Genomic DNA, 23,497 nt, shown 5'->3' with positions numbered 1-23,497 from the left:
TAATTGTAAGAGCTGGAGGTTTGGGGAAACCCTCTCTTCCATGCCCTTATGTAGTGCAGGGACCTTTAGTCTCCCTGATAATCACCTGTCAGAGTTGGAGTGTTCCTGAGACAGTGAACATTTTTCCCAACAGCCCACTTCATACTGAGCAGTTAATTTACATATGGTAGGTTCTAGTTAAATATTTGTGAGGAGGGTATTTGATATTACACAAGATATTCTCCCCACCTCTCTTTGCTATCCTCAAAAAAGCACAAAGACCAAATCTATCCTCTTTTCTGTCCAAGAATTCTTGAGCGTTCAGATCATAAAAAACTTTTCTACCCTATGTGTACCCCATCCCAGGCAGCCTGTGGGGTTTTGTCCAAACTTCTTCCATGATAAGAGCATCCCACAGGCATGGCAGGTTAAGATTGCACTGTGGTTATTTTACTCTATTTTCTCCTTTTTCAGTGATCTCTTCGAAAGTGGCTACCGTTTCCAGGAGTCTTGTGTTCTTATCATCGCTAGCTCAGGCACTGTGCCTGTTGCAGCCCTTGATGGTTCTGATGACTTGAGTACCGTCTACGCTAGCCTTTCCCCCTTTTTAGCTGGTCACACCAACTTACATGGGGGCTAGAGTCAGCTAAAACCACACTTGGCTGCCCCGGATCCTCCACATTTGAGAAGCATGCATTTTAGCTTGGGTGTAGACAATATGGAGTTGGAGAGGGTAAAGTCAGAGGAATGGTTGGCCTACTGCCAGACAGACCTTTAGGTTCCCATCTTCTTCGGGATAAAGACTGAAATAGAGAAGGATTAAGTCCCAGGACCAGTAAGGCATGGCCCAGAATCTCACTCTGTAGCCCAGGCTGGCCTGACACTTGCTATATTACCCAGGCTGGCCTCAAACTTACCACCCATCCCTCCTGCTTCTCTGCCTCTGGATACTGAGATTAGAGGCATGGGCCATGTTTGAAGACTCCTTAGAATTCCAACTACCCCCATCTCACCTCTCAAGCAAGACAAAGGACGTTCTCAAGAGATGTTTCTATCCAAACTTAAGATTGTGGAAGCTGATGATTTTTAAAACCTATCTGAAAGGATGAAGTTTCCTAAGCCCCAAGTGGCCTGTACACTTCAGATACTAAATGCTCAGAGTTGTGTGCCCACTACCTCTCAAAACAAACCCTATTGCCAATATTAGGGATTTTCCTGCAGTGCAAGCAAGTCCCACTGAGGAAAGTTGATCTGGGCATGTGGTCCCTACACTCCTGTGTCCAAGGGCTGAGTTGTGTGTGTTTCTGTGTGTTTGTGTGGTGTGTGTATGTGACAACGACATCCACGTGCAGTGATAATGATAACCTGGGAAAGAATGGTTTCAAGCCCCAAGCTGCTGGAGTCAGGCCCCGCCTCCCTGCCGGCACTCCGCGGGCGTCCCTAACACAAAGTTCCATTAGGAGGAGGGTCAGGGCGCTCACCAGCATGCAGCTGGCGAGGCCTGAAGCTCCTCTGCTTAGCGCACCCGGCCCATCCCTCTCTCTTACTTCCTTCTCCCTTTCCACTTGCCCCATGAGGACCCGGCCCTAGCTGGCTCAGGGTTCGCGCCCATCGCAAGCCTCTTCTCCCCGGCGCTTACTCTGTCCCGGTGAGGGCAGGAAGTGGGAGGAGCTGCATCGGGCTGTCACAGACAGGGACCCCTGCAGAGGCTTAGGGTGAGCCACCAGCCCAAGGAGGGCCACACCCTCTTTCCGTTGCTGTAGAAACGGCTCAGGCCCTTTTTGTGACTCTGAGCTGAACAGGCTTACCCCAGTCAAGGCCCAAACTATCTTTCACATAAGCCAAAAGAATACATCTCCCCCTCACCTCTTCGTTTTCTATCTTCCCAATTCATGGATCAGCCAAGATATGAAAGAAATTCCAGGACCCCGAGATTAAAGTTGGTTGGACAGACCAGACTGGAAAATTTCCAGGCCCCTTCAGAAACAGTATGTAGAAGTAGACTAAAGCCCTGAATAGAATTTCCTCATGAGATGTCCATGAGTGTTTAGTCTGTTCCAAGTTTCGGAAAGCACCATATGGAATTATAAGTGACAGTGGCTTGTCCTGAAGGGCTCTGATGCAAGGAGGGGACTCACTGAAAAGAAGCAGAGTTGAGTTTTGAGTGTTCCAGTACTTAGCCATTTAACAAGGCAGTACCCGCAGCAGCTTGTGGAGGACAGACTGCGGTGTGTTGGTGTGGACTGTAAGCAGGGCTGGTCCATGCTGACTTAATTTTTTTGTTTGTTTCTTTTTTCTTTTTCTTTCTTTTTTTTTTTTTCTTAATTGAGGCAGTTTCACTATGTAGCCCTGATTGGCCCAGAACTCACTATGTAGACCAGGCTGGCCTTGAACTGTAAGGGATGCACCCACCTCTGCTGGGATTAAAGGTGTGTTGCACCACATCCACTGTTCATGCTGATTTTATTTTGGGAATGCTGTGTCAGTATGGATTAGCAAAGGAGTGAAGAGTAGAGGCGAGGGCACAGGTCAGTGATGTGTGAGAGGAAGGAACAGGGCAGATGAAGAGCAGCTTTGAGAAACCCGGTTGGTGGAACAGTGGTGGCTGGCTGTGAAGGTGAGCAAATGTACTACAAATCCTAGAATTGCACTTGGGCACTTGTGCTGATGGTGGTGCCGGTAACTAACAGAAAGCTATGTCCATTACTATTCTTTTCACAATAGCAAGGAAATAAACTCAGCTAGCAGTATACAGCATAATGGCATACAAACACTGGAATTTTATTTAGCTAAAGAAAAATGGAATTGTGAAATCTGCAGGAAAATGGATGGAACTGGGAAGCTACTTTAAATAATGGAGCTCAAATAGCATGTTTTCTTATGGGGATCCTAGCTTCTGTTATTGTGAATATGTATATCCATTAGGGAGAGAAAATATGGGTGAAGACCAGGAAATAGAGACCCATGAGACTGAAAACAAGGAGAATAGAGTACAGCCTGGGAGAAGAGGGAGATAAGTGTGTGTATGGGGTGGGGGGGAGCAGGAAGGGAATCACCTGAAAGGAAATATGAATGAAAGCCACATATGGAAGCCTATCACTCTGTAAGCTTATTTTAAAAGTAAAAGAAAAATAAATGGGAGAAAAGGAAGGAGGGCAGGCAGGCAGGCTACTGAACCTGGAAAGATTTGAGATAAGTTCTCAACCTATGGGTCAAGACCCCCTTGAAGCTGTCCAACAGGGATTGCCTAGACCATCGGAAAATAGATATTTAATTATGATTCCTAACAGTATCAAAACTAGTTATGAAGTAGCAATGAAAATCATTTTATGGTTGGTGTCACATGAGGAACTGTATTAAAGGGTCACAGTATTAGGAAGGTTGAGAACCACTGCTCTAGAGACTGATTTACAGCAGCTATCAATGGCTTAGGCAATAGGTTATGTTGCAAGAAAGATGTAGTTAGTCTAAACACAGACATGATTCCGTGGCAAGTGGGGTTAGGTAACACAAGACCAGAAAGCTGTAGTGGGCAGGGAAGTGCTGCATGAGCCAAAGGAGTTGTTTTCAAGGCATGACTGGAATTAGGTAAGATTGGGTGAGGAAAAGGTAGGATGAGGCTGGCAACTGATGGTTATTAATGCTTGTAGCTAGGCGAGTTTTAACACGTGAGGGGGATTCTTATTTGATGTGAGTCTGGGTGTATATATGTATGCATACGCACCACTGGAATGCAGGTGCCCATGGAGTCCAGAAGTGGGTGTTAGATCTGCTGGACCTGGAGTTCCAGGTAGTTTTAAGTCACTAGATGTGGGTGCTGGAAATCAAATCTGAGTCCTCTGCAAGAGCAAGTACTCTTAGGCACTGAGCCATCTCTCCAGCCTCTGAGGGAACTTTAAACACAAAGAAAGTAATAATATGAATCACAAGAAAAACCAAGTCCCTCAAGTGAGGGCCAGTGAGTAGTTATCAATTAACAGTGGTTATTGCTCAAAGCATAGAGATTAACTCAGTACCAGATAACTAGGTGGGTGTGGAGACATCCACCACTACGGAGGCTGTGGCAGGATGACCTTGACTTCAAGAACTGTCTCAAATCACACAGAACATAACTGAAGCCTGGGGTTTTAAGGGGGATGGTGGAGCAGGTAAGGGGGTGAATGGTAGTGTACGTATATACACGAGGTAAGACGAAAATGTACAAAGTAGGCAAAAGCTCATTTGAATCATAATTCAAAGCTGCTTCTTCTCATGGTAACACAGATGTCTCACAGCTGAGAACTAAGCACGGCATTGCACATTTTATGGGTAAACATTAAATTTTTTACTAAAAAGTGATCAGGAACAAGTTGACAGTCTTAGTTGGGCGGTTGTGGCACACGCCTCAACCCAGCACTCGGGAGGCAGAGCCAGACGGATCTATGTGAGTTCGAGCTAGCTGACTACAAGTGATTCCAGAAAGCGCAATCTACACAGAGAAATTCAAAAAAAACAAAACAAAAAAAAAACAAAACCAAGTTGATAGTCTTTTATGAATCCAACTTCCTGAAAAACTGCATTAGCTAATACAGGGGTGACAAGTTGACAGCCAATTCTTCCAAGCTCTGGCTTAATCTGAAGTGATAAGATACTCCTTCCCCTTGCTTATGGTGACCACAGACGACTCATTTACCAAAATGTAGACAGACAGGTGTGGATACATGGTATCAAAGAACACATTTTTAAACATTTTCACTTTATTAAAGTTTTGACAATGAAGGGTTCATAAAGTATTATTAAATTTTATCTGCTGTACAATAACTATCTGTTCCCACGTAGGGAACACATGCTGCACTTATCATTTTAATATGTACAAAAGCAGAATCCTTACTAAGGACAACATGGATAAATAGCAAGCTAATAACAAACCTAAAGATTTCAGAAACGCCTCCTGAAGGAACCAGATGCCCCCTTGCCAGACACTCTGAAGAGCTGGGAGACATATCATGTGACTACAGATGTGCCTGAGCCAAGTGACAGTGACTTATGAACCATAAGAAAATACAACCCATTCTTCAGGAGTGGCACGAGGAGAGCCCCCAAGCACCCTCTGCTGAAAGACAGAAAAGCTTTGATGGGACCAGAATCACAAAACAGAGATCCTTCATGTGACTCATTAAGAGTCCTCCACGTGCACGTTGAACACAAGAACCAGCTTGCAGGACCGAGGGTCCCACAGGTCCTTTCCTGCTACCGTACTTGGCTACTTGGGGCATTTGGGTGCAAACGCTTAACTGGTGCTAGCCGGGAGAGGCCCAGGCGGAGGCTCTGACTTGGGGACTTGGCGGGTGCTCCTGCCAGAGGGCTGCTGCTGGAGCTTCTGCTTCCGGAGGCGGCTGCAAGAAAACACAGAGGCACACACGCAGTTAGGTCTATTGTTCTGTTCTGCAGAGCCTGTCAAGAGCAGCCCCAGACCAAAAGAATGACCCACACTGGAGTTCAGGAACCCCAACTTCAAAACCTTCAGTCTTCAATTTTCTGGCTGTGCAGCAAAACAAACATATAAAAACAAGGACAAGTTTGCCATGGCATTTGTATTTGTTGCATGTTACAATGCTCAAATGCCCCAAGCCCGAGGACGTGGAGGTCAGCAGATCTTGAGGCAAAACTTTGTTGCCAGGAGAAAAAAAAACAAAACAAAACAACAACAACAAAAAACCCCTTCACTAATGCCCCTTGACTGTGACAGATAGTCAGGGATGTGTCTGCAGACTTTTGAAATAAGAATGTCTCTGTTTACTGCTATTTTGTTTTATAGTAATGAAAACAAATCACACTCAACCTTGATGCCTAATAAAGAAATATGAAGATGGTAAACTGAAACACTGAAAACACTGGTGTGGAAGAACATGAAGAATCATGGGAACTGCTCACAGATAACGCCTGTGACTGACTAGGAGAGAGCTACCACTGGCAGCTTTCTAAGCTGGTGTGCTTGATAGCAAGTTACCATACCTGGCGGGACCCACTTGGGTCTCTTGCCTTCAGCTGAAGGGCTGCACATTTTTGCTGGTTTCCTACTGGCCTCAGAAGAAAGACCATCTGTCTCAGGTAAGGATGGAGAGCCTGACTTGATGGCAGCTGGAGCCTTATCTGCTGAAGTCACTGAAAAACATAAAAGAAACAATTGTCATACAGGTAGATAATGTTCAAGTCTAACATATATGTCTAAAAATGATGAAGTCTCATGTCTTCCAAAAACTCAAAAGGCACAGATTACCAATTTGAAAACAAAGATCACTTACTATCCAGGTGAGGTAGTACCTGCCTGAAATCCCAGTACTCCAGAGGCGAAGACAGCAGGATTTCAACTCAAAGCCAGCCCGGGCTACAAAGTGAGATGGTCTCAGAGCAAACACCATTTACAACAAGCCTAAGGACCACGACTTTGGGTGAGCATTTCTGTGCCAGGTCGTGTGTCAGGTGTGAACTTTCGCCCTTTATGACAACTCCCACCTCAGGATCACTGACACTATCAGAGAGGTTAAGCAATATGCCTGTAGTTTGATAGCTGTTGTTAGAGCCTATAATAGAAACGAGGTTTGACTTCAAAGGTCATACTTGTAGCCATTTTACAAATAATGCCTCCTCTGTATGTGTTGGAGACAGTGTTGACAACCCTAGGGTTACAAAGAACACACTATGTGGCTGGTTCGTTCTCAGGAACTTACTGCCCTGCACTGCACACCAGTGGGGGGACAGCAAGGGAAGAGCGGTGTCTACTGCAATGTGCTGACAGTCCAGCAATGCTGGGGGGTGGGGGGAGCTTGGAACCTCGTGTGTTTAGGAAGTGTAGAGGAGATGATCCCGGGCTGAGCTGAATCATGGCTGAGGGGAAAGATGAGTGAAAGGCCCTTTTCTTGGCAGAGAGAGTGGAGCATGCAATGCCCGACCACAAGCTCCTATACTGGTTTAGTATGGGTGGAGGAGGAATCTGAAGGGCGGGAAAGCTGAGGAGTACAATCAGGGGACTGTCATGTACCCACAGGCCATGGAAAGGAGTCTGGCTGTTCACAGTATTAAGTCTTCTCACAAGTGACATCCATGTTAAAAACTTCGTACTGGAATGAGATGATACACTGTATATCAAATAAAGCTTGCCTGAGAATCAGAGAACAGAACAAGCCACTAGATTAAATATAGAGGCCAGGCAGTGGTGGCACACACCTTTAATCCTAGCACTCGGGAGGCAGAGATCCATCCGGATTTCTGAGAGTTCAAAGCCACCTTGGACTACATGAGATTGATCCAGTCTAGGAGAGAAACAGAGCCAGGCAGTGGTGGCACACACCTTTAATCCCAGTACTTGAGAGTCACAAGCCTTTGATCCCAGCACTTGAGATCTCATGCCTTTGCTACCAGTATTTGGGAAGCACACACGCCATTAATCCCAGCACTAAATAGGAAGTGAAATGGCTGGGTGGAGAAAGGTATATAAGGCGTGAGGAGACAGGAACTAGGAGCTTTTAGCTGAGGACTCAGAGGCTTGCAGTCTGAGGATTCATAGAGATAGGATCTCACATTTGGCCTGAGGATTTCATAGTGATGAGAAGTTTCTCTAGTGGCTTGTTCCTTTGTCTCTGTGATCTTTCAGCATTTAACCTAGTATCTGGCACTGGGTTGTTTATTATAAGACCATTTAAGATTCATGCAACAGGTCATGGTGATAAGACACCTGCCAGAAGACTGAAGCATGAAGATTAAGAATAAAAGTAGCATTTTGTAATAATCTATTAGGTAATATAGGCTCAAAAATAATCTAACTTTTGAACATAAGAAACAGGTGTTCCATGTCCAAGTTATCACAAATTCTCGTTGTAAAAATTACACTAAGATGTTAAAATGGGTCCTTAAAACAGAGATCATGTCATGCAGGAAAGCAAGGACTTAAGTTCATGCAGTCCTCACTGTTTAAACATCCAGACAGCATGGTCCAGCCTCTAAACGAGCAAACCTGGGATGGAGCTCCTGGCCCTCACCCCTGTGTACAAACCCCAGCATATGCTGAGGTGTTCTGAATGTCAGTGCTCTGATGGTAAAGTGTGGGTGCAGGGCGTTTGCAGACATGGCTGTGTGCTAAGAGGTGGAGGGTCTGTACTCAGTGCTCCTGTGGCTGCTAGGGCCCCAAGTTCTCAGCTTTCTCCCCACTCACAATTCCTTCTAACCAGAGACGAGCATCAGCAGAATGCTGCAGGGACGAAGGAAGATCCGGAAACAACAAATAGGACTCTATAAAGGACGAGTCGGGAGCAGGCTTACCCGACGCTTCATACTTGTGTTTTGATTTCTTTTCTTTTCCCACTGCGGGTTTTCTCTGCACTGCTTTCTTCTTTGTTTCTTTAACTTTACGTTTTCTCACTGCAAATTCTTCATCACTTTCTTCACTCTCATCAAAATTAGAATCGTTTTCTGAATCTTCATCTAAAACAGAAAATTACATATTCTGTCTTTGCTCTAAAAACTGAGACTTCCATTGCCTTATCTGCAATAGCCTCATGGTCACTCAACACACTAAGGATGCTCTTGCCTCTGTGAAAGCATTGTTTCTAACCTCAAATGTCAGCCTCTCCTGACCCGAAATAATACGTCCCACTTCACTCCCACCAGCCATTTATAACCTCCACATTCCTTCTTCTTCATGGTGCTTTATTTTCTACACTCCCAGGGCTCACACCCTGGAATCCACACTTGCCAGACAAGTGCCCTAGCACTGAGCTGCCTGAGCCCTTCAGCTTGCATACCGTAACTCTCAAAACATTATGTATGTGTTTACCGTCTGTGATCCCTCACTAGAATTGGAACAGTTTTGCTCATTACGATCTCCCCAGTATCTAGAATATAGTAAACATCAGAGGCATCACATATTTGTTCAGTGAGTGTTGATGAAAAGGGTTATATGGTGACAGAAGGTTAAAATCTAAAATGTTGTATCTGATTGGTATTAATGTACACACTTATTCTTTTAAATTTTTAACACATTACAGTGTTGTCAAAGTCACCATATTTTCCCTTTGCCTTCATTTCTACTAAGTTTGAAAACAACTGATAGTAACATTGTTTCACACCACTTTCAACCCAAAATACTTCCTAAATTTCTGCTAGTTATAGGAAAAGCTGAAACTTGTTAGAACAGGTTAAGCGGTGCTCCACAGCTAGTGGCAGCCCGCCTGCCTCTTCCCCTCTTCCCCAGGAGTCCCACTGACTGCTCGTCTGTCCCATGGCTCAAGCCTTTCCCTCGGTCAGAAGTGGGACCTCATCCCTTGCTGCCTGTTTGTTCAGACCCGGCTTAAAGGCTATCCCTGGACAGTTTCTCCCTCTGTGGCTGAGCTCAATCAACTGCTCTAGGAGTTTACGGACTTCAAAGGCTCAACCCAGTGCTTTGCATACGTCCTGCTCTCCAGGAAGTTTTTACTGCACTCCAGAGGACTGACTTGAAGCAGGGGTAACTCACCAGCTGCACTGGGCTCGGCGTCATCAGCACCGCTGTCGTCACTGCCTTCCGAGAGTGCCCTCCTCTGCTGCCGAGCTGAGGCTTCAGATGATGCTTTTTCCTCCCCTTCAACACTGCTGGCGTCCCCCTCCTCTACGACCTTGTCCAAATCTTCTGGAGACAGGAACATCAGTGAGAACTCTGGGCAGACTCTATGACCTCTGCTCCAATAACACTACACAGGCCATGCTGGGATGAAGTCCATCAGTCTCCCAGCAATAGCCTCTGCTTTTAAGGGTTATTCTGAGACCCTAAAGAGTCACTGCCAAAGAACTTTCCAGATGGCACTGGGAAAATGCAGCCCTTGAGTGGCCACCCATGGTGGAATGGAGGGCCTGAGTAGTCACAACTGTCCAGTAGAGAAGAAAGGAGGTCTGCAGTCAGAGTACAAGACTAAAGCGTAAAGAAACAAAGACCAGGAGATGGGAAGACTTTGTTCTAGCTATGGGCACAGGAACTTAAAATAAGTTAGAAAATAGTACTGTGAATGAAAAGAACTGTTATTAACATCAAAACGTACCTGAGTTTTCACTGGTTCCACTGCAGTTAGAGACAGGAGGAGACTTCTCTGCTAGCTCTGCTTTCCTATTGCTGTGTTCGTCAGTGCCTAGCATAGGAGGTAAGCAAAGAGCTTCAGATGCATCCTAATCAGTGTCTAAAAAGCAGGAAGATGATCAATGAACCATATGAACACACAACCGGGATGAACCATCCTGGATGAACCACCAGCCCAGTGGTTTAACTTGGAGGAGCTAGCATATGGCACCAGTTTGGGCTCTACAATAAGACTGGGTTTATTGTCGGACTCCATATGTAAACTTTCCTATCTCCTCTAGATTTAATTTCCCTGTCTGTAATATAAAGATAATAATGTCTTAGATGATTATTGTAGAAGATTAAATTCAAGTGGAAACTGCTTCTTTTTTTTTGATTTTTTTTCGAGACAGGGTTTCTCTGTGTAGCTTTGCGCCTTTTCTGGGACTCACTTGGTAGCCCAGGCTGGCCTCGAACTCACAGAGATCCGCCTGCCTCTGCCTCCCAAGTGCTGGGATTAAAGGCGTGCGCCACCACGGCCCGGCTGGAAACTGCTTCTTATATGACCAAGTACAGTCAATAAATATCACTTCTGTGCGGACAAATCCATGCTCATGCTCCCTTAAGCTCTGTGGTGGCTTGAGAACTGCCCCACAAGCTCACATATTTGAATACTTGAACCCCACTGGCAGCACTGTTTGGGATGTGGAGCCTTGCTGAAGGAAGGAAGTCACTGGAGGCCTCGAGTTTATAGGCTCAGTCCCCTTCCAGGTCACTCTCTCAATGCCCTGGGTGTGAACAGAAATGTGATCAGCCAGCTTTCTGCTCCCACATTGCTGCCATTCTCCCCCTGGCCTGCCATTGTAGACTCTTAACTCTCTGGAACCCCAGGCCAAAATAAACAGCTCTTGGTCATGGTATTTTATCACAGCAACAGAAAAGCAACTGATACAAACTCTTTCCAATCATTACAACCTACAAGTGATAAAGCGCTAGAATGTTTGCACAGTATGTGTGATGCCCTGGATTTCAGCCTTAGCACCATAAAACAAAACACAACACAACCAACTTCAAGAATTTAGGAGACCTTTAAATAACGGTATTGATAACATTAAGTCCCCATGCTGTGAAGAGCATTACTCAGTAAAGAGTGCTACTTCCAAGAAAAATGCCTGCTATACATTCCAGTCTTGTGAGATGAGGTCTTATCTTCTAATTTGAGATATAGGACATGACAACACTCTTGACATTTCTGATTCCTGACTAATAGTCTTCCAATTCAAAACAGCTGATTATTAAAGAGGCAACATTAACTTAAAGTAAAAGCTTCATCTGTATCATCATATGCTACAAGTTTACAGCAAAAAAAATTCAGAAGTGAAAAATCACAGAGAAATCTAGAAGTCATACTCTGAAGTCTATTGGATGTTCTATGAAGGTTGGTGCCTCCAATCTCAGTAGATAGCACAAAGTATCACCATTAGGTCATGTTCAAGAAACTCTAATTTAAAAGATAAGGAACTGGTCTGTTAGGACTGTCCAGCTCATTTGATCAAGATTGGACTCTTACTGCACAGCATCAACTTTTTATTATATCAGTGTCCCACACGTACATCTCTTTGCTTGACATATAAAGGAGCCTGGGACTTACACTGTGAGATGGGCTGCTTGATCTAATAAAAAGTTGAATCCACAGAGACCCTCGCCAAGTGCTCTTTTTATAGATCAAATCGTGTTCTTTCCTCTGTGAAGGCCTACCCTAAAAAGTATTTACAAAAACTGTAAGACACTTTTAAAGATAAACACACAGAAACAGAATTACTTTTCTCTTGAGACTTCTGCACCTGGTTGGTGACTGTTGGGAGTTCCTTCACAGATAAAGCCAGGGCAACTTCTAGGCCTCGCTGGAAGACCTTGTCATCCAAAGCTACCCTAAAACAGACATGTGAATAACAGTGGGTTTTAATTTCAATTAGAGCACTAATACCACTAAATCTAAAAAGCAAGTTTCAGATTTTCCTATATTAGTACTTAAGAGCAGCTACCTTCCAAAAATGTTCCCAAAGTGTCCTTGACTGACTCGAGACTCCGAAAATGTAGCAAGGTCCTGCTATCCAGAGTATGGGTGTGGCAGGAATAGCCCTCTGCTGACTACTGTTCTTGTAAATGTCCTTTCTCTTTACTGTCAGTTCTGCCTACAAAGCTCTGGTTTACCCTAAGACAGACTCAGTTCACACCACTCCCATCTCTTCATCTCCTCCACTGCTGTCTACCTCTGTTCTCCTAATTTAGATTTTAACAAATATTTCACTCCATACTATGTAAAGTAATAGTAATTCTGGGTGGAATACTAAAAGTACCCTGAAGGAATCTTCAAGGTGAATTAGGAAGGTGGAGAAATAAGCCATACCAATAATTAGCCCAAAAAAGGCAGATGAAAAGTCTTCCTGCTCAAGTTAACCTATAGTTCTAATGATTATAACAGGAAAACACAAAGACAGATGAGGAAAAACTTGAAGAACTTACTTTTTAAGTAAGTTATACTGGTGAGGATGATTTTGGTCTTAATAATTCTATGCATGTATGAAACTGTCAAAAAAGTTTTATTGAGATATATTTCATGTATTATAAAATAGTTTTCTTCTTCCTCCTCTTCTCCTTGCGATAGGGCATCATGTATCCGAAGTTGCCCTCAAAACTTAGCAAAGTATAACCTTGAATTTTTGGTCTTCCTGCTGAATAAAATCCAGGAATTCTTGCACAGAAGGCAATAACTCTACCACTGAAGCTGCATCCACTGCCCCATAAAATTCACCCTTTTAGAGTAGATAATTCAGCAGCTTTAGTATCTTCAGAGTTTTGAACACATCATCACCGTCTAATTTTAGAACACTTCATTATCCATACCCATCAGCAGCCATTCCTGATTAAGCCATGGTTGCTGGTTTTATGTCAACTTGACACATCTAGAGTCATTTTGGAAGAGGAAACCTCAACTGAGGAAATGCCCGCAACAGATTGACCTGTAAGTGAGCCGGTGGTGCATTTTCTTGATGTGGGAGGGCCCAGCTCACTGTGGGTGGTGTCACATCTGGGCTGGTGATTTTGGGTATTACAAGAAAGCAGGCTAAGTCATGAAGAGCAAGCCAATAAGCAGCACTCCTCCATGGCCTCTGTACCAGCTCCTGCCTCCAGGTTGCTGTCCTGACTTCTCTCAGTGATGGACCAGGCTATGCAGCTGTAAGCTGAAACTGTTTCCTCCCCATCTTGCTTTTGGCTGTGGTGTTTTATTATGGCAGTAGAAACCCTACCTGGGACATTGCTACCCTTCTCTCAGTCCCAAACAACAAGTAATTCATTTTCTGTTTGGATTAATTTATTCTGGACACTTCATACAAATGGAAGAATAATAGGTGGCTTTGTGCCTACTATAGAAAGCATGGCATTTTTTAGGCTCATTCACATTATAGCATATATCTGTAGGTCATTTTTTGTGGCTGTGTCCATAACAGATAACTTATTTTATTTAACCAATCGCTGATGGACATACAGTCGCTTTCCTATTTTTAATACTATGGACGTTGCTATGAACATTGACACGAGTGGACATATTTTCAGTTTCCTTGGGTACTACCTAAACCATGCAAAAACAGTACTATGTTTAACAGAATGAAGACTGCTAATCTATTTTCTTTGGTACCTGCACCATTTTACAACCCCATCAGCAAGGTCTTTTAAAGGTTCCGATTTTGCCACATCTTCATTAACACTTATTAACATCACCTAGTGGGTGAGAATTATCCACTTCTGTTTGCCTGACAGCTAATAATACCGTGCATCTTTTCATGTTTTTCCTGATTACTTCTGTACCTTTGGAGAAATGCTCATTCAGAGTTTATACATTGAAATTGGACTATCAGCCTTTTTACCGTAGAGCTTAAATACTTAATATACTTTGGATGCAAGTTACTTAAGTTGTATCTGCAAATATTGTCTCTCACTCATGGGCTGAGCTTGTCTTATATTTAACATTGCACCCATGACATTCACAAGTAGAAACAACAGTTCAGAGCACGACATTTCTCAACGCTAATGAACTCTTCACAGAGGAACCCATGACAGTAAAACATTACCCATCCCACCTACCCACATCCTTTCTGTACTATCATTCTGGGGTCTCTTAAGACTGCTTTCTCCCTCTTGGTACCAAATGATGAGATGTGAGGGTTAGTCTGGACACTATAGGACCTTCTCTTTGTTGGACAAATCACAGTAAGATAGAGAAAATACCTTTCATCTATAGGGGAAAAATGGTTTAAAAAGTTAACACTGCCCTTACCCTTCCTTTTAACAATGTAGCTTTGTGAGATCTGAAGGAGCAGAAATAGGCACAGGGTTAGTAACATTATTTAATGTTACACAAATGTTATTAATAAAAAGAAAAGACCCAGTTTTTTGCTTTAATGTTTGTGACTTTATTTTTCAAGTCAGAAAGCACTTAATGGCACCTCCCTGTGCTTCAAACAACACTCACCACCTGCTCAAATCCCCATTTAAACTGAGGTGTTGAATGAGCAAGTCTGAGCAGCATGTGTTTTCTGGGTCTTACCTCTCACCTTTTTTTAGGGGCTTTCTCTGGCAGGATGTCTTCCTTTTGGAGATTCTTCAAGCTAGGTTTTGGTTTGTCCTGCTTTAACTCCTTTGGCACAGTTTTGGGCTTTTTGTTTCTAGGCATGGTTGAAGAAATAAAATCGTCTATTTTTATATAAATTAAAAAAAAGGAAAATTATTTTCTTGGCAGCTAAAGTTCATTACAGTGTATCCACATTTTATGCATAATCATGTTTAATTTCTACCTTAAAAATCAATAAAAACAATTTGTCTCTACTTTCACTCATCCATCCCAAGATGAATGGCAGCCTGTATATAAAAAATCAACCTATCAAAAATAAATTCACTGAATACTACAAAGGTAATTTAAGACAGTTCATAAATGTCAGACATAACAATTAACCAAAACCCACAGAACCATTAGGAAAACTGTAAAAATTTACCTCACCAAGTGGAAGGAAATCATTTTTAACCAAACTTCACAATGTAGCCCAGTATGTTACAAAGGTACATCACTAGTAAAAATCAAGCCTGGAAAACAGGGCAGCTCCACCTGCGAGGCAGGGCGGCTCCACAACTGCAGCTGCTGTCTATCGATGCCGAAGGCCTCCCTGTGATCTGATCAACTCTCCCCACCCACTGCTGCTTCTCACAGCAGTTTCTGTCCTACACATCCTCCAAACTCCTGTGGTTCTTCTCAGGATACTCAAGAAAACCCATGTATGACACATGCATGTATACCTGCAGGATCACATACTTTTTAATAGAATTTGTTAACATATATTTCTTTCATGCTTCCACATACAGAAATATAACTTTCTGCACATTCTACCCCATCTAGTATCATGAACAGAACTGGCAATCTCTAAGTACCTTGTCACATACCTTTGACAGTAATAGAAAGCTAAAAGATATCTGCTAGACTATTTTTCTCAAGTTGTAGATACACTTAATGCAAAAGAGATTTCTCTGAACAGAGAAATTACTAAAGTATTTGACTTAAAGGAATATATGGTAGCCTGGGAAAGAAATATATGTGGAATATATATATAATTATTTGGAAATATATAAAGGATATATGTTGCTGTGATTGGTTTAATAAAGAAGCTAATGGTCAATAGCTGAACAGGATAAGCTTAGCCTGGGAGAACCAGACTCTGGAAGAAGAAGGGCAAAGTCAAGAGTCGCCAGTGAGACACAGAGAAGAAACAGGAGGTGCAAGATGAAAGAGAGGTAAGGCCATGTGGCAGAATAGATTAATAGAAATGGGTTAATTTAAGTTGTATGAGTTAGCTAGTAACAAGCCTGAGCTATACGCTGAGCAGCTATAATTAATAGTAAGTCTCTGTGTTGATTATTTGGGAACTGGCGGGTGGGAAAGAAAAGCCTGCCTACAAATATAACTTACTTCTAGGATGAGACTATAGCTCAGTGGTAGAGTATTTATACAGCACATGGGAGGTCCTGGGACTGATTCCCAGCACATAAACACACCACATAAAGAGGAAATTTCGGAGGAAATAAATTTCTCAATCTGTTGAGCAAAAGTAAAAAGCTCTACTTACCATCAGAGTCACCACCAGAGTCCTCAAACTGTGAGTAATTGACTGGTTTTTTATTTCTATGATCAAGACAGAAAATTTTCATTAATACAAATAGTAATTTTTTACCTTCATCTTAGAGTTCTGAATAGTCTTGAAAAGAAGGATAATGTGGTTAGGGTCTCTTAAAAGTACTTCAATCCAAAATATTATTTGTATTTAACACAAGAACTTGGCATTAGCTGAAAAGTCAAAACCATACCTAATACACATGATGTGGAAAAAAATTCAGGAAACCCCCAACATAAGGAGAACACAAATAATTATCAATTAAAACTTATATTCTGTTGAGTGGCTACTGCACATTCATAAATTCCTGTGCTCATTCTTTGCTTACATTATAAATTCTCTCTCCAGTTTTATCCATATTTTAAAAAATCCCTCAGAGGTGGAGTCATAGTGGTTAAGGATATATACAGCTCCCTCAGAGGATCTCAATCTGATTCCCAGCACTCACGCCAGGCAGCCAACAACCACCTGTAACTCCAGCTCTAGGAGTAAAAACCCTCTGGCTTTCTTAGGCATTTGCACTCACATATACATACCCACATAGACACAGACACAGACACACACCTAAAAATAAATATTTAAAAGAAATCTCTCTATAATACAAAACAATGTTTTTTAATGGGATGGACACTTTAAAATAGTTTGTCCCTATCGTCTTTGTGGGAACTAAAGTAGGCGGAAAGAAGTGTAAAGTTGTCCAGTTTCCCTTCTGTCGTCTACTGAACGCCCTGTGTAGACAAGTGTGTTTATCAGTTGCCCGCTCTTTCAGGCAGAAGTGGAGTTCTGAGAAAGAGGCTTGTCCAGCTCCTACTTCACACTCGCAGGTGTCTCCTTTGGAGAGCCTCACGGCCTCACACTCACAGAAGGGATGGTGTTCATGTCGCTCTCTCACTCTCCAGAGCTGAAGAGTTTGACAGCTGCGTGAAATATGCCAGCATCTTTAAACACTCTGGGACAGAAAATTAGTAAATCAAACCAAAAGCCTCCGAAAGAGTTAAGTACACTCAGGTTGAGTTATAACACACACATCAATTCTTATTAATTCATGAAACACAAACTACCTATTGTATTCTGGAAACTCAGTAGGGTGAGAGCTATGCAGAAAACTATTACTTTTAAAAATGATTCTTAATTATGTGTATATGTGTGCCTGTGTGCAGGTATATTCATACGAGTACAATGTCTGTGAAGGCCAGAAGAGGGCACTGAATCCCCTGGAGCTGGAAGAGCTGTGAACTGTCTGAAGTGGGTGCTGGGAACTGAATCCAAGTCCTCTGGAAGAGCAGCAAGCGCTCTTTTAACTAATGAGCCATCTCTCCAGCCCATGAACGCTTCTCTTTTTAAAAATCTGAGTTTGTGGCAATGGAAACCACAATAACTGCTACCACCCCAGTGTGACGTCACTGCCACAGTGTGTGTCGAGGTGCCAACAGTCCTATGGTTACCGCAGTGCAAAGGACCCAAGAGCGCTGACAACCCATGCTTTGGTTTTACTACAACAAAATTGACGATCTAGTGGTACCCGGCTGCTAACGTTCATTGCTGTGCAGTTCAGATGACCTAACTTTGACCCCTGGATCTAGGAAAAGGTGGAAAGAGAGAAGTGACTCCAAGTTACCCACTGACCTCCACATTCAAGACATGGAATGTGCACCACCATCCCCATCCCTATTATATACACAAAATAATAACAGACACACACACAGACCATAGTCAAAATCTCACAGGCCTGAGGATTCCGGGGACCCTAGAGGCCTGCAGATCTGACTACTACTATGCCAGATAACAGCATTTATGTCTTCACTATCTGCATGCCTATCCCCTTTCAACTTTACCATGTCAGAAACAGAAATCCAGTCCTGCCTTCTAAACCTCATTATCTTAGACTTCCCTATCTCAGCCAATACAAAGACCATCCACTATGAGCTCAGTCCATACGTCGTCCACCTTGAGTCTTCCCTTGTTTCCTCACCTCCATACCCACTTGTCAGAAGTACCTAAGCTCACCTGCTCGACCCCCACATCCACACACCGTGCCAAATCACAATCTGGCCACTCCTGCTCCCACTCAGGGACTACCAACAGCCAGTGACCTTTATAAAGTAAAATCACAACAACCCCCTCCCGCCTCCACCAAAACAACTGACTTCCCACTGGCCTAGAATAAAATCCGAACTCCTTTCTAAGGCCTGCGAAGCCCTCCCTATTTTGGCATCTAACTCCTTATCTGACTTAATCCTCGACAATTCCCCTCCGTGCTTGTGACTACCAACATCTTCAATGTGTCTCTCAAACATGGTCAAGCTCGGGGCCTTGGCTTCTATGTCATCTACTGAGAATGCCTTTTGCATTTTGCCTAGGTGACCCTCTCACTCTATTTAAAGCGAGGCTTTCCTCCTTCCTACTATGTTCCACTGTCGTGTTTATTTTGCCCCACCCCCACCCCATCTTCCACTAGAGTGTAACCTCCAGCTCAGTACAGTACTAAGTGAATTCAGTAAGCTTATTTTCGTTTGGTTGTGCAGCGCCGGGGATCGAACCCGGAGCCCCTCACGTCCTAGGCAATCACTCCGCCACTGGGCCATAGCCTCAGCTCTACTCAGTACGTCCACGAAACGGACGGATGGCCTAGCATCCCGGATCGCAGCTGCGCAGTGGGCAGCCGAGAGGGACCGGAGGCGCGTGACCGGTCCCTACTCACCCCCAAGCTGGACGGTTGCGGTTAAATGGGCCTTTCTGCCTAGGGGGCCGAGGGCCGTACAATAGGCCCGTTTGCTTTTTCTGCACCGCGGGGCTGCGGTGCTGAACACGGGGAGGCCACGTCCGTGGTCGCCTGCTGCGACGGGAAGCCCGTGGCGGAAGGAAGGCGGGGCGCCAGGCCGGCCACCCCGAACAGAGCAGCGGCTGGCTCTCCCCCGAGTGCGGGACGATCATCCCCCTGCCGCCGCCCTCGGCCAGACCCGGCCCCCTCCCTCCACCCTGCAGGACACCGGCCTCCGGCGTCCCCCGCGCTGCCTCCGGGGGCGTCACCAGCCACGCACCTGGCAGGGCGCACCATGGTGCCCTTCCTCGGCTGAGAGCGGCAGAGTCCTGCAGCGGGAGAGCGGCCGTGGCGGTTTCCATTCCCGCCCAAAATCAGACACCGCGCTCCTCCCCGCGGGGCCCCAGCCGGCCAATCACCGCTCGCCTGCCGCGGGCGGCGCCTGCGCGTTAAGAAGAGCGCGCCTGCGCGCACACACCTTCGCCCCGTGCACGCCATTCCGGATCCTGTCGGCCCGGACCCAGTGCGTGTTTTGTCACCTGCACTTTCGTCACCACAGCGGTGTGGTTCCGACTCTAAAATAGAGTATAAAAATAGTAACACTCCTCCAACTTTTATAATGACTAACTTAAAGAGGAATGGAGCAAAGGTATTTTGGATCGGAGTTTTCTCTGGGGCTGTAGGAAAGGGGAACCGAGGATAGCGAATCTGCAGAAGAGAATCTGTTGGCTGTAAAAACAAGCAAGAAGTCAGCTGATTTATTGGGCGGCTCGGCGTTGACAGCTCCAAGAGTTGCTTTGGCTTCCGAGGAAGGAGGTGAGCCCATGCCAACCGCGAGGAAACCCCTTTCTCTGCGGAGGTCTCAGTGAGGGTACCCATTAAAGGCTTACGGAACTCGAGCAGGCTTCCTGGCGACTATCTAAAGCGCGGGAGTGCAGCTTGGCATTGACGGTTCAGTGTATGTGGAAAACTTAAGTTTGTAGGTTGCATGTTGGTGTGACAGAGTGGAGGCACACCCAGAGAAGACCCCGGAGATTTAAACTGGGTTAAGATGAATTTATCCTGAGAGCAGTGGACTTTTATAAGCAAATATAGCATGAAGATGCATTTTATTGGTTTTGTTCTGTTGCATGTATATAATGTATTCTGATTACGCTTTCCCTCGCCTTCCCATATCCCCCTCCCATCCCTACTAACTTCCTCATCCCTTCTAACCCCCCACTTCCCTACCAGTCCGCTTTCCAGATTCATGGAATGTTTGGTTTGGTTTTGTGGCCCGTTTAACTTAGCCAGACCTGATGAATGACCATTGGATTGCATCTACTCGTTGGAGTCTGGTGGGGGCACCAGTGGACACACAAGTGAAGACAGGGACTCCCCTTTCCCTGAATCAGTCCTTAAAAACAACCCAGACCTTTAGCAAGGCATGGGTCCCTCTGAGTCCCCCCCTTAGCTGCCGATGGGCGTGGGTCCCTGTGAGTCCCCCCTTAGCTGCTGATGGGCATGGGTCCCTGTGAGCCCCCCCTTAGCTGCTGATGGGCGTGGGTCCTTCTGAGTCCCCCCCTTAGATGCTGATGGGCATGGGTCCCCCTGAGTCCCCCTTAGCTGCTGATGGGCATGGGTCCCCCTGAGTCCCCCCTTAGCTGCTGATGGGCATGGATCCTTCTGAGTCCCCCCCTTAGATGCTGATGGGCATGGGTCCCCGTGAGTCCCTCCTTAGCTGCTGATGGGCGTGGGTCCCTGTGAGTCCCTCCTTAGCTGCTGATGGGCATGGGTCCCTGTGAGTCCCTCCTTAGCTGCTGATGGGCATGGGTCCCTATGAGTCCCTCCCCCCTTAGCTGCTGATGGACACGGTCCCCGTGAGACCCTCCTTAGCTGCTGATGAGCATGGGTCTGTGCATTCACTACTGTTCACTGGAAAGACACTTATCTGATTAAGGCTGAGAGCAGCACTGTCTCTGGGTCCCTCTGAGACCCAGTGTCAATATTTAGAAGGTGGGTTGACACTGTCAGTTTAACTGAACAATGATCTTTAGGTCCCTCCTAGGGCCTATGATCTCCCCTGCTGTGGGTTTCTGACCAGGATTACAGTACCAGGCATGGATTTGCTCCTATGGAGCTGAACTCAAATCCAGTCCGAGCAAATTGGATACTCTCACAACAGTGAGAGTGAACAGGTGGACACATCTTGTCTGGCAGATTAATATAGTTCACAGCTGGATAAGACCATTAATAACATTTCTCCCACAGCAGCCTTCATAGTACCTTCCAGGACTATAAAAACTAGCCAGCAGAGAGGAAACTTCCAGCTTGATTCTCTGTGTCTTCAACTGAGCTGTGCAGTGTCTTTAGCAATAGAGTTTATCATCTGGTTTTTGTGGGCAACCAAGAATAATGACACGAATCTGTATTATATTTTGGGGGGCTTCAGATATGTGTACACAACACACACACACAACACACACACATATGCTTTTTTTTAAGAGACAGATTATATGATTTAGGTAGAGAACAGCGTAAGAACTAATTTGGTGGGGAAATCCTAGCAATGGGAAGTCTAGTTGGAAGGTTGATGAGTAGATTTTTAAGGGATGTTTATTCCTACTCTCTTTACTACACTTTGTTTTCTCTGAGTAGTGTCCAGTGTGCCTTGTGGGTGGCATCTTGTATGGTGTGTTCTCCTGTATATGTGCTTCCTACTGGGAGGCCTTTATTGTATTCTCTCACCCTTTTCTATCACATTTCATGACCATTATATCTAACATCTTCAAGATACCACCGGGTCTCTGTTGGTTTGGCTACCTTTACCAGTTCCATAAGCTCCACACTTGCATCCCCTCTGTATCTTTCCTAAGGATCCTCTTGCCCCATGTCTGTTCCTTCCCTTGTATTAAGTATTTTTTTTTATTCTTGTCTAGGAATAAAAGTACTTTCTGAGCATATTGTTGGCCTGAAATTAACTTTTAGGCTGATTGTGGTGGTGTATACCTATAATCCTAGCACTTGGGGGTCAGGGGACGTTGAGGCAGGAAGATTAAATGTTTGAAGTTAGCCTGGGCTACACAGGGAGTCCTAAGCTATTCTGGGCTGCACAGTGAGAACATGTCCAAAATGAAATGGAAGTAAAGTAAAAATTGGAATAGTTGGTTCAGAATCACATGGGTACAGTCTCTGAGTGCTGCTGGGCTGTGTTTTAGAGGAGTTGCAGCAGTAATGAAACATGTTTCCTGTGGACGTGTGACTCATGGCTCTTTTGTTGTTGTTGTTGCTCATTCTACAGAAATCCTGTTGAAGAATATGAAGAAAAACCGAGAAAGATTCTGCAACAAGGAAAGAGAATTCATATACAAATTCAAGGTAGGAAATGAGCGCTTCGAACTGAGAGTGCCCCTCAGGTTTCCTGTGGACGAGAATGCCAGCCATTTGCATGGACGTCTGATGCTGCTGCACAATTTGCCCTGCTTCATAGAGAGTGGTGAGGACTGATTTGTGTTCCTAATGTCTCTGTTATTGGAAGTTTCTTGGCAGCACACAGATTCTGAACTTGGGACCTGACATGTGAGACTGCACAACAGAATGTTAGGATCATGAAAAAGTGACCAAAAGTGAATTCAAAACCAGATGAATGGTGGGTTCACGGTACACACAACACGAACACTTTGTACTGCTGATGCCACCGTGTTCTACACCTCCAGTGAGTGCTGCCCAGAGCTTCCTGGCTCAGATTCCAGCCTGCTCTTAGGCACTGCGGTGCTTTTACAGTTTTCTGTTCTTGTAGAAATAATGGCTTAATTGTGGAAAACAAAGAGTGTAGTATTTTTCTCTCCTCACTCCTCAACACTGAAGATTTTTAAATCACTATGTCTTTAGGTTGTATTGTGTTAGGATGTTTGAGTTTCCAAACAGTTTTTATTACATTGATGTATGGTGTGCCACAGAGCCTGCGTGAAGCTAGAGAAGAGCTCACAGAGTTGGTTCTTTCCTTCCACCGTGCGGGTCCTGAGACCTAACCCAGGTTGTTCCCCTTGGAAGCAAACATCTTTATCTACTGAGCCGTCTCTTTGGCTCCTGAATGTTTGATTTTTAAATATTGCTGCTTTAGTTGCTGACTTTAGTTTTATAAAAATTTGTTTAATAAATTTTGACATGAAATTAAGACAGAATTGCAAACAATTTCTGAAATGCCTTTAAACATATGTTTTGCCATTTTATACTACATATTTATGAAAAATGTCATTCTTGTCATTGACAATTACAAAATCAAAATGAAAAATATTAAAGATGCTCTACATCCTACAGTTTAACTATTCAGCCAAGATTTAATTATTTTTGTAAAAATGAACAAGCACATCCATTCCATTAGTATACATCTTTTTAGTCTTTGTGTGAATGTGTGTGGGGTATATATGTATTGGGGTGTCTGTGTGTGGGGTGTATGTGTATGAGATATTTGGGGGGGAAATGTGTGTGTAT

General features: G+C 44.4%; 3 protein-coding genes across 7 annotated transcripts in view; 1 reads left to right on the top strand and 2 right to left on the bottom strand.

Moving 5' to 3' along the window:
- Dyrk4 (dual specificity tyrosine phosphorylation regulated kinase 4) overlaps positions 1–1,665 on the bottom strand; it is a 40,993-nt gene extending 39,328 nt beyond the window's left edge. The window contains exon 1 of the mRNA XM_037204130.1: positions 1,527–1,665. Within this exon, the coding sequence (XP_037060025.1) occupies positions 1,527–1,591 (65 nt within the window). The 5' untranslated portion in view covers positions 1,592–1,665. The remainder of the gene's footprint in view (positions 1–1,526) is intronic.
- Positions 1,666–4,693: 3,028 nt separating this feature from the next.
- Positions 4,694–19,425, bottom strand: Rad51ap1 (RAD51 associated protein 1). Of its 2 annotated transcripts, none has more exons than XM_028881547.2 (9): positions 19,305–19,425; positions 16,219–16,274; positions 14,659–14,797; positions 11,865–11,974; positions 10,029–10,115; positions 9,470–9,622; positions 8,278–8,439; positions 5,974–6,123; positions 4,694–5,354 (listed from the first exon to the last, which is right to left on the bottom strand). In XM_028881547.2, the coding sequence occupies exons 1-9, from the start codon at positions 19,319–19,321 to the stop codon at positions 5,209–5,211; spliced, it is 1,020 nt and encodes a 339-aa protein (XP_028737380.1). In that variant the 5' UTR covers positions 19,322–19,425; the 3' UTR covers positions 4,694–5,208. The 2 variants fall into 2 exon arrangements, with proteins under 2 accessions (XP_028737380.1, XP_028737381.1); XM_028881548.2 differs by having other exon boundaries at positions 9,470–9,619.
- A 311-nt stretch (positions 19,426–19,736) lies between these two features.
- The window catches only part of C3H12orf4 (chromosome 3 C12orf4 homolog), a 36,385-nt gene continuing 32,624 nt past the window's right edge, over positions 19,737–23,497 (top strand). The window contains exons 1-2 of one of the 4 annotated variants that reach the window (XM_028881543.2): positions 19,737–19,840; positions 22,305–22,499. In XM_028881543.2, coding sequence (XP_028737376.1) covers positions 22,322–22,499 — 178 coding nt within the window. In that variant the 5' untranslated portion in view covers positions 19,737–19,840; positions 22,305–22,321. Of the gene's footprint in view, positions 19,841–19,877; positions 19,983–22,302; positions 22,500–23,497 lie in introns of those variants that run through there. The other 3 variants (XM_028881544.2, XM_028881545.2, XM_028881546.2) reach the window with 3 other exon arrangements.

This window comes from Peromyscus leucopus, chromosome 3 (assembly GCF_004664715.2).
Source record: "Peromyscus leucopus breed LL Stock chromosome 3, UCI_PerLeu_2.1, whole genome shotgun sequence".
NCBI classification, from domain to species: Eukaryota; Metazoa; Chordata; class Mammalia; order Rodentia; family Cricetidae; genus Peromyscus; species Peromyscus leucopus.
The sequence above is the reverse complement of the archived record's forward strand: the minus strand, read 5'-3'. Positions and strand labels throughout refer to the sequence as shown.